The sequence below is a fragment of the Poecilia mexicana genome, unplaced genomic scaffold (assembly GCF_051168715.1).
Source record: "Poecilia mexicana isolate PSO_F unplaced genomic scaffold, ASM5116871v1 scaffold_22, whole genome shotgun sequence".
NCBI classification, from domain to species: Eukaryota; Metazoa; Chordata; class Actinopteri; order Cyprinodontiformes; family Poeciliidae; genus Poecilia; species Poecilia mexicana.
The window spans coordinates 12,344,405-12,354,316 of record NW_028263391.1 but is presented as its reverse complement, the minus strand read 5'-3'; the positions used below and the strand labels follow the sequence as shown (position 1 = coordinate 12,354,316).

At 39.9% G+C, this 9,912-nt stretch overlaps 1 protein-coding gene across 1 annotated transcript; it reads left to right on the top strand.

The window, feature by feature from the left end:
* The first annotated feature begins 1,567 nt into the window (after positions 1 to 1,567).
* Positions 1,568 to 3,912, top strand: LOC106927850 (ALK receptor tyrosine kinase). Its single transcript, XM_015003687.2, has one exon. It carries the CDS (start codon positions 3,081 to 3,083, stop codon positions 3,879 to 3,881), a length of 801 nt encoding a protein of 266 aa, XP_014859173.2. The 5' UTR covers positions 1,568 to 3,080; the 3' UTR covers positions 3,882 to 3,912.
* The last annotated feature ends 6,000 nt before the right edge of the window (positions 3,913 to 9,912 follow it).

Genomic DNA, 9,912 nt, shown 5'->3' with positions numbered 1-9,912 from the left:
GAAGTTGAGTTTATCAACATGATCACATATTTGTGGTAAATAGGAAATTTTAATCTATATCATTATTTTACATAACCTGCCAAAGCAAATCTCTCTCTCTCTAGTCTTCCTAAAGATGCACAAGCACATTTTGTGCTTACCTCTATGTTAAAATTCAATTGTTTTGTTTTATTTAAAAAGGGTACAGTAGATATTCAAGGTTTCCCTCAGAAAACTTGTTAAGCCCGGTGGTTGGGCGCATTCATCCAGCGGCCCGTTATGTTTTTGAGTTAAAAAATGTTTATAGGAAATTTGAAAATATATCTTGATAATTATGTGTTATTAAAAGATTAGAAGATTAATACCTGAACACAAACTATAAAGTCTTAAAAAATGCAAACATTTTAAAAAGACTTAAAAAATAAGCAGTGCTTAGCATGGTGGGGGCACAAGGAAAGCCTGGTGGCCCGCCAGGCTTATAATACACAGGGGGAAACCCTGACATTAATAAACATTGTTAGATCTTATAAACACAATTTTTTGAAAACATTGATGTCAAAGCAACACATACAATTTAACTCATAACCCTAAGTAAGTCAAAAATAGCCAGAACTAGCTTTATGGGGATGGATCATCATGCTCTCTTCTCTGTGCCATTTTTTAGTTGCTGCATTCAGTAACTAAAAAGTTACTGGCAGGTCTGCAGGTGAACCTTCAACCTGCAGACCTGCCACAGAACATCCAGGACCTGCTTTTCATAATTTGTATGGATGCCTCTCCACTCTTCCTCCAGATGCTGCCATCATAATTTCCAAATAAAATGCCATGTTTACTTTCATCTGAAAAGTGAACCTTAGATCAGTGAACAGCAGCCCGGTCTTTTTTCTCCTTAAGCTCTATAAAAAGTTCTAGCCATTTCTTTTTCATAGCTGACTTAACACAGAGAATGCAAAAGTTTTAGCCCAGGCTATGGATGCAACAGTGTGTGTTGCCGCTTCAAGCACCGACTCCAGCTGAAGTCCACAACGTCTGAATCTCCCCTAAACTCTTAAATGGGCTTTACTTCACAATCCTCTCAAGTCTGTGTTTATCCCTGTTACTCGGGCAGTACTGTATGTTTCCTCCCTCTTAACGTCCATTTTATGTGGCTGCAGCACAGTTTGAACAGCCAGCTTCTTTAGCAACAGTCATTTGTGAATTACTTTCCTTTTCAAACTCTGTATTAAAATGTTGTTTTTATGAGACTGAATATTCAGCTTTCCACAATAACCTTTCTATCAAATGTATTTCTTATACTCTTGATCAACCTTAAGTGCTTTAGATTCTTATCTAATTTTGAAGTTAGATAAGAATAACCTGAGTAAATACCAAGCAGCGTTTTAAGGCTTACATCCTTCATTAAGTGCTGTGTTATGACTATAGATGGATTGTTTAGGCTCTAAAATATAAAAATGTGGCTGAATTAAAACATTTCTGCAAAGAAGACTGGGCCAAAATTCACACTCTGAGATTAAAAAGAGTTACTGCCAGTCATCTTAAACACTTGATATTAGCCCCCCACCCCAGGAGTGGCACAGCTAATGTTTATATTTAAGGGGAAAATTCAGTTTTGTATAGTGTCATAATGGTTTCCTTCTAATCCCCATGCTAAATTAAATCACGTGACTGCATTTCGTAAAATTTAGGTTATTATTTGAAAACCTATTTAATGCACTGGAACATTTTCTCAGTGCTAGATTATAGTTCTAGTGTACTAAAATAAACTACTAAATACACAAATAAGTAAATGTCTCAGTATTCTAAAGAAATGACGAACCTGTATGATTCATGTAATATCGCAGGTAAGGTAAGTAATGATCCAGTATTTAAAATACAGATAATACAAAAAAGAAGAAGGGATTTATCAATGAAACTGTATTTAAGCAGGAGTATGCGCTAACGCCATCTAGTGGGTGTCCATTGATCAACTTTCAACGAACAGAACAGAAAAGGGGTGGGGGGTATCTCCAGGTGAGGGGACGCGACAGAGGAGCATTTTCTGGCGACGCTGCGCCCTATAACCCAACACACCTCCTGATTTCCAAGTAAGGAGGCGCAAAATGGCATGGCACCTATTTGATCTTCAAAAAAAAAAAAAAAAAAAAAGATAACAAAATTGGCCTCTGGTCGTAAGAAATAACTAAGCAGAATGGGACCCAAATTGCCGCCCTATGAAACTATTTGATTTGCACACAGCTTGGGGAGAAAGCGACTAATCCAATCCAATTTCCGGACACGTAAAAAGACTAGATGATTCATTAAAAAAAGAGGGGGGGAGAGGGGGGAGAAAAGTCATGAGGGACAATGCGGAGTTGTTCTGGAACATCTTGAGGCATTTCTAATTCCAATAAAGATACAGACTCCGTCACGGCTGCTCTTGAGGGCCCATAAGATGCGTCCGCGGTGCCTGCTGAGGGATTTTTTTTCTCTCTCCTCCTCTCTCTCACTGGCTGACGTTGTGTGGATGTGTGAATGACTTTACCGCATGTGCACGCACGGAAGAGGCGACGATTAGAGATTGGAAGCAGGAGGAGGATTCAGATGTTATTTCTTAACTTTAATGGACCCCCGGAATTTTCTGCTCCCATTCTGAATACTCGGTTGCGGCGTTCTCGCCCCCCTCCTCTCCGCTGACAGAGAGACCACTTGTACCGCCGTCACAACTGTGCCAAGAGACAGGGAGTCTTTGAAAGGCACCGAAGCGGACCCGAGCAGCATATAAATCACCGTCCCGGAGTGCGTCTTGTTGCTGGCACCGGCGATATAAGGCATTGTGGCAAAAGCACAGAGTGGAGGGAAATGAGACTTTTTTTTTTTCTTCCCGTATGAAGAGCTGAGGACGGCAACAGTGAGAGGAGAGCGGATGTAAAAGCCTGTTATTCCTCGGGTGCGCACCGGAGAGGAGGCGCAGGACACGCAGTATCCATCCATACGCACTTTGTGATTATTTTTTATTTATTTATTTTTTTCATTCTTGCGTTGCTTATGTGACAAGAGAAGGGGGCATATTTGGGATCAAGAGGCGATTTTTCCTGAACCTACCGACCCCCACTTGTGAAACCATGAACGTCGAGTTGTTGCTTTTGCTTGTTTGTTCTGCGGCATTTTTCACCGGGCTGCGCTGCGCCCCGCCAAGGACCACGGCGGGCATGGATGTCCCCGCCGCGGGCTTCGGCGGCACGGGCGGCGGCAACAGCGGCGAAATCGGCATCAAGCGAGACTCGAACCAGACCATAATGTCAAGAAACAAAAGGAGAACCCTGGCCGTGGATTTCGCCGTGCCCTCGCTGCTGCGATATTATCTGGCGGAGTTCATCAAGAGACCCCTAAACGGAGACTGTCGGAGTTTCAGCGGCTGCTACACGGTGCGCGCGAACTTAAAAATGCATTGCATTCCTCTGCAGAAAACCATCGCTACTTTTGTGGAGCCGAGATCCGCAGGAGAGTCGGGAAACAGGTCCGCTGATGGACAGCTCCCCTTCTTCTACAAGCGGCCGCTGTCCAAAGTTCTGAATCTGGGCTTAACCAAGGCGAACAGGAAATCCAACCAAGTGGTGGTGGAAATAGGAGAGGATCTGGTCAAAAACGGATGCGGGGGGCTGGACGTGTACGAAGAGGAAACCGTGCTCCTGCTTGAGGTGGACCTCAGGGAGATCCTGGAGTGGTGGCTCGGAGCGGACGGGGGCCGGCTCAGGGTTCGACTCATGCCCGAGAAAAAGGCGCAGGTGCCCGGGATAGAGGACCGGTACACAGCCGCCATCCGGGCTGCAGATCCCCGCCTGCACCTGGAGATCTCCTCCCGCGGTGAGTTACCGTTTCTCTCACCCCATGCAGCTCGCTGTGTGATTGACGTTCTGCTATGATCAATTCTTCATTATAAGTTAGGTGCGCAAAGTAAAGTGTTTGGAGTTGATGGGTGTAATTGTCACAGAGCTCGCACAAGGATGTGACCCTAAAAACCTAGTTTCAGTTTAAGGGGGCGAGGGAGTCCAGGGGGCACTTCCAGCTGCGCCCACTGTCTTCAAAAGTTCAACCGGTGGCTTTTTATATGGTCCATCAATTATGACACAATGTAGACTCAGGAAAAGCCCATTTTAATTTTGCTCTTACAACCTACCATGGGGGAAAAAAAACGTTTATATGATGATTTATTTATAAATGTTTTCAGATACATGCAGCTGCCATTTTTTAGTGTTAATTATAATTCTGTTGACATAACTTTTAAGCTATGAAGCTTTTTTTGTAGTATGTTTACAGCTGGTGCGAGTTTGTTTGCGTTCTCTTGGGCCTCCTGACCAACAGGGGGTCCCTGAACAGACACAAACTTCCCTAATAGCTCTACCAGACGCAGGTGGCAGAGGATAATAACTCTGAGAGAATTCAGTGATTTTTAGTTTGTGTCTTTGATCTGGGTGACTTGCCAGACTCTTGTTTCATTATTGATGTGTGCAGCAGCTCTGAGAAATGAACTGCATGTTGATTCAACCCCCTAACTTTGGTTATTTACATCTGCAACCCCTTGCTGAGTCTGTGCGGCATCTACAGCATCTATCTTCCAGAAAGAATGAGACGCCTCAGTGGAATGGGTTTATTGCATGTGAATGAATAATAACTTAGAAGAAGCTGGAGTTTTATCACCTTCACCTGTTTCTTCTTACCTTGTTGCTTGCTTCCCTGGTTCTGAAACAAGGGTGCGCATTTAGGCTTTATTTTCATTAGGCCAAAATTATGCTGTTATCTCCAAGAAAGCGTTTGCAGTCATTTCTCGAGGGCTCTCGCCTTGTTCTTCTGAGCATCGGCACAATCAGTTTAATTGCTTAATCACTTTGATGAGGGAGGTTGGCCCAGAAAAATGCACAAGAATCTGTTTTAGACAAACAGCGCAGCAGAGGTTAGCTGCACTGGTAGCACTGAGAGAGAGAGAGGATGCGCCTTCAGGAGGCAGATCAGGTTAAAACTCCCCTACACACACACGCACACATGCACGCGCGCGCACACACACACACACACACACACACATACACAGTCAGAATACAGTAAATACATGTGAAGTGATAGATATTCTGCATGTTTACAGTCCCTTTTTCATACTGCTCAAAGGAATTAAATAATTAAATGAATAGCTCTATCCAAAGGTCTTGATTCTACCTTTTTTTCCCCCTTCTTGTTTATTATTGATACCTTCCAGTAAGAGTCTTGATAGTTGATCATGGTGCTTTTTAAGAACTGCAGAAATCTTTCTGGGAACTAGGGTGGCTTTCCAGAGCCATTATTTTATCCGTTTTATTTCCACTGAAGCAATCAGGGTCAGAACAGATTATGAGGGTAGAAATCTATCCTAGAAGCCTATAATACTACTTTTATCTGTAGGTTGGGCTTTGCTATGAGATGACTGCTTGCAAGTACCATTTTTCCAGCATTTTCTTCCAGTCAACTCTCATCTTCCATCTCTTTTAAATTTAGATTTACACATGTTTTTTCTACAGGTATGTTTTTTTTGTTTTTTTTTTTCCAAACAGTGACGGTTAGTGACGGTTGTTGAATTTACAGCTCTTTACACTCAACTTTATAGGAATATACATTTTGTTAATTAAATCAAGCGTGGATTTCTTCCCATTCATGTTTATTATATCGTCAACAGATTTAATATCGGTGCACTTTACTAGACAGATTCAATTCTTTTCCAAAATAATTAATCAAATCACCCCAACCTAGTTAAATTTAGCTTTAAAATGCGAGTTGTAAAGGGTTTTCCATCAATGGAAGCTAAGCTGATGAAGTCATTAACTTTGTTGCACTCCCTCCTACTGCGCATGCAGTGACAGTAGAAAGAAACAACTCCCTTTTAAGCTGTCTGTGAAGATGAAGGGAGTCAACGCTATAGTTTTAGTTTATTATTACTTTAATGGGTAAATCTTTCATATGTAGAATTTTTTCCCCCCAGTTTTAAAGAAACAAAACATACCATCACCTCTTGTGTGTGTGATTGGTCTTCCTTTAGAATCCATCTCTCTGGCTCTATTGATCAAAACTCTTATATCACTCACCTCATGTAAAACGATTTCAATCCAGATTAATAATGAATCCACTGTGACGTCCTTAGTTATAACTGCAGAACACAAAGTCGTGATCCTGACAGCTCCTGTGTCCTCTCCCGTGCTACAAATGAGAGTTAATGTGCATCGATGAATGCTCACAAGAATCAGCCTGAGTAAAATAAAAGATGCTGTGAAAACGTTTTCTATGGCTGTACGTTCCATGTTGAAAGGAACCGTCTGAAAGACTGTGCATCAACAACACTTTGCAAGATTACAATTTCTTGAAAATGATTGCAGTCAAATTCATAATCCTTTCGCTACTTCTATGGAAAACATAGAGAAATTAGAATAAGAATCAAAATATTGTCATACTCGATAAGCCTTTCAGTCTCTCCTGCTCTTTAAGACGAAGTACCTTGTTATATTCCACTCCCATCTTATTAGAAATGTTCCACCACTGGATAAATGAGAATGTTTTATATTAATCTGCAGCTGACCTTCTTTGTAGGCTGACAAATTGATCCTAACCATGCCAAGGCTCTAGCCTGCCAGATGCTCTCTGCTGGACAACTGGAAACTTAGCTGTGTGGCGGAATATTTTACTGTTTTGTAAAACTGTTTTGTTATTAGCTGAAAGCCACAACTATTGAACCCGACTCTTTAGAATCATAGCAATATATGAATTTCACTCAGTGATTGAAATATTACCTCTTTGGTGATGTTTTGATTGAGATTCAGTTGCATTAGATCAAAGGTTTTCAAGGTCATGTTTTTAAGTTTCTTCACTTGTACAGTTTTTGCAAAGATCTGAAAAATTCAAATTATTTAAATAAAATTGGCAAACCTGAGGTTTAAAGCTTTTTGTGTTTTCTTTTGCTCTCTTAAACATTTCTTTATAAAGCAAACACCCATTGTTGGATTTACAAGCTTCACTAAATATTACACTGCAATTGCATCAAGCGATATTTTGCCGATTGTCAGGAAACATTAAGGTTGTTTGAAACTGCGCGTTGCAGAATGAGAATGGTTGTCGCTGGTGATTGAGTCAACTTTTTTTTTTCTGACAGCATCTTTCTTTTTTTTTTTTACCGTATGAGTCACTATTAGGCAAAGCTGTGAAACCCAGCTGCACAGTTTACTTCAACTCAGACTCACAGATCCGAATAGCAGTGGCACTCAGCTGCATGCATGTATCTGCATGATATTAACAGCAGGAACGGGGACAATACGACATCTGCAGTACGGGAGGTGGAGCTGGCCGAATAACTCTCCAAACTATCTGACTTAGGCAGGAAAGTTTACTTTATTTCCCACATACAGCCACGTGGTTAATTGTTTAACCATGATACCCCTGACTTATTCACAAGTTATCCCAAACAAAACGAGCAAAGATATTTTCTACACTGTGTTTTATTTTACATGCATGTAACATCTCATGTCATGTAATAGCAGGTTTCTCTTCCTTCACAGTTATAAATACTTGCAGGTGTGAAGCCAGCTGGGATTTGATCAATTTTGTTTCACCAGGAACCTCAGGTGGATTTTTACAGCTTTTTTTTTTTAATATTATTATTAAAATCGGAGACAAGTTTTATTCTAATGCCCATGTAGATCCACCTAAATCTGACCCACACTGTTCACACTAATGGTTGCCATCTTTTTAAAAATATATTCTCATCAGCCTTGTTTGTTTTCTCAGTGTTTTGGAATGAAGAGGAAGAAATGAAGGTGAACAAATGGAGGTATAGATGGGCAAATAGACAGATGGATGGATGGAGGCAAAATGTATTTCCTTGTGTCAGCAATTTTGCATTTTATTCAAACAGGCATATATGAACACACTACAACAACAAGCTGTAAAAACAACTACTGACAATTTCAACTATTTATTTTCTGGTTCAATCTAATACTAAATCCGTACTAAATAGCTATATGACTGTTGTAGATTTTCAACGTGCCTCTGGTCTTCACAGTGAACATTATTATTTCAAAATAAGCTGGAAATGATGCTGTCTCAACGACTCACGCCCACACCTCAAAGTAAATCACGAGCGAGGACAAGTGATTTGGCGACTGTGTAATTAGACGTAGGTGTCAGTCTGAAAATAAAAGCTTTTCTCTATGAGTCAGTTATCCCGTTAGATGATGAGTAACCTGCTGTGAGAGCCCTGGGCCTTTACCAAAAGCACGGAATGGTATTTAATATAAAATTCATCAATGTGCTGGATTAATGTAATTCTGATGTCCACTTTGTAGCGATTTACAAATTTGGGTGACACTTTATTTGAAGGGGGTTGAATAAGACTGACATGACACTGTCATAAACATCAATAAGCCTTCATGAATATTTATGACTGTTATCATAAAGCGTCATTGGGTAAATTATGACACTTTTAATACAAAGTTGACATTATTCAAAATGTCTTTATGACAACTTGACATTAACCAAGAAATCATTACTGATATAAATTTGTTATAAAAGTATTACTGATTGCACTTTAAAAATTAGGTAACTTTATGTTATTAAAGGTAAAGTTTAAACAGTAATGATTTCCTGGTTAATGTCAAGTTGTCTTAACAAAGACATTTTGAATAATGTCAACTTTGTATTAAAAGTGTCATAATTTACCTAATGACGCTTTATGACAAGTCATAAATATTCATGAAGGCTTATTCATGTTCATGACAGGTGTTATGTCATGTTTATGAAAGTGTCATGACAGTCTTATTCACCCCCCTTCAAATAAAGTGTTACCCAAATTTGTTATTACAGTTGCAAACAAACTGTTTCTTTGGGAGGAAAATGAACTGAAATCATTAAAAAGTTGCAGGTTTGCCTCCCCTGATTCTGTAAACCTCCCGCTAAATGTGCAGGGTCCTGTGGAAAACCACTGAGATGCATATTTGCAGTCACAGTTTCCGTCCTTCCTAAATGATCATTAGGTTAGCTGTTTCTGCGAGGCACTGCTGTGTTTACCTGTGTGTCGTGCGCAAACAGTTGCAGTCCCTCCACATACCAACCACACACACACCTCTTTTTTTCAGCATTTCCATCAGTTAGAAAGATCTGTTTGTTCATATTAGTAATCTTAATTTAACCAGTGTTTTGTTTCAACGTTAGACTACCGTACTTTCTGGCAACCCTGGTGAAGATGCGTTAAAAGCCTTAAATACCACATTTTATTGCAATTGTATAATCTCAAGTTAAAATGAATATAAAAAGTGAAAATCAAACTTTTGATTTTCACTGCCCTTGTACCCCTTGTTTAGTGCAGTGGAGGATCCATGATGCTGTGGGACTTTTTGCCATTAAAATGCCTGGCCTTTTAAACAACAATCTTGTGAGCTCTACTAAAAAACTTTGAATATATTTTATTAGATCTTTACAAAAAAGAAGAAAAAAAAACATACACACACAGCATATTGGCCAATCAGCACTGAAAGATTTTACAAAATGAAGCCCAATCTGTGGAGTGAGCAAAGCAGGGCAGTAGTGAGAACCCAGGACTTTGGATGATCTGAGAAGGTGTTTTCTGAGAGAATTGGTCAAATCTCTCTCACTCTCTCTTTGTGTGTTATAAAAGAACATCGGTAGCCTATTGGGAGTAGCAGGACAAAATATTAGTAGCAACATTTGTATACCAAAAAAGTGCCACAAGTGATTATGTTCAAAACAAATGTTTCATTTCATTCATGTTTCATTGTCTGAGATACCAATAAGTGCAGAGGTCAATATGCACATCCTTGTTTTTTATCAGGTTTTCTCCCATGTCTGATGACAGATCATCACATATTCAGAGGTCATACAATCTGGGTTTACTGGCTAAATTAAAGTAATTAGTATTAATAAATTCAT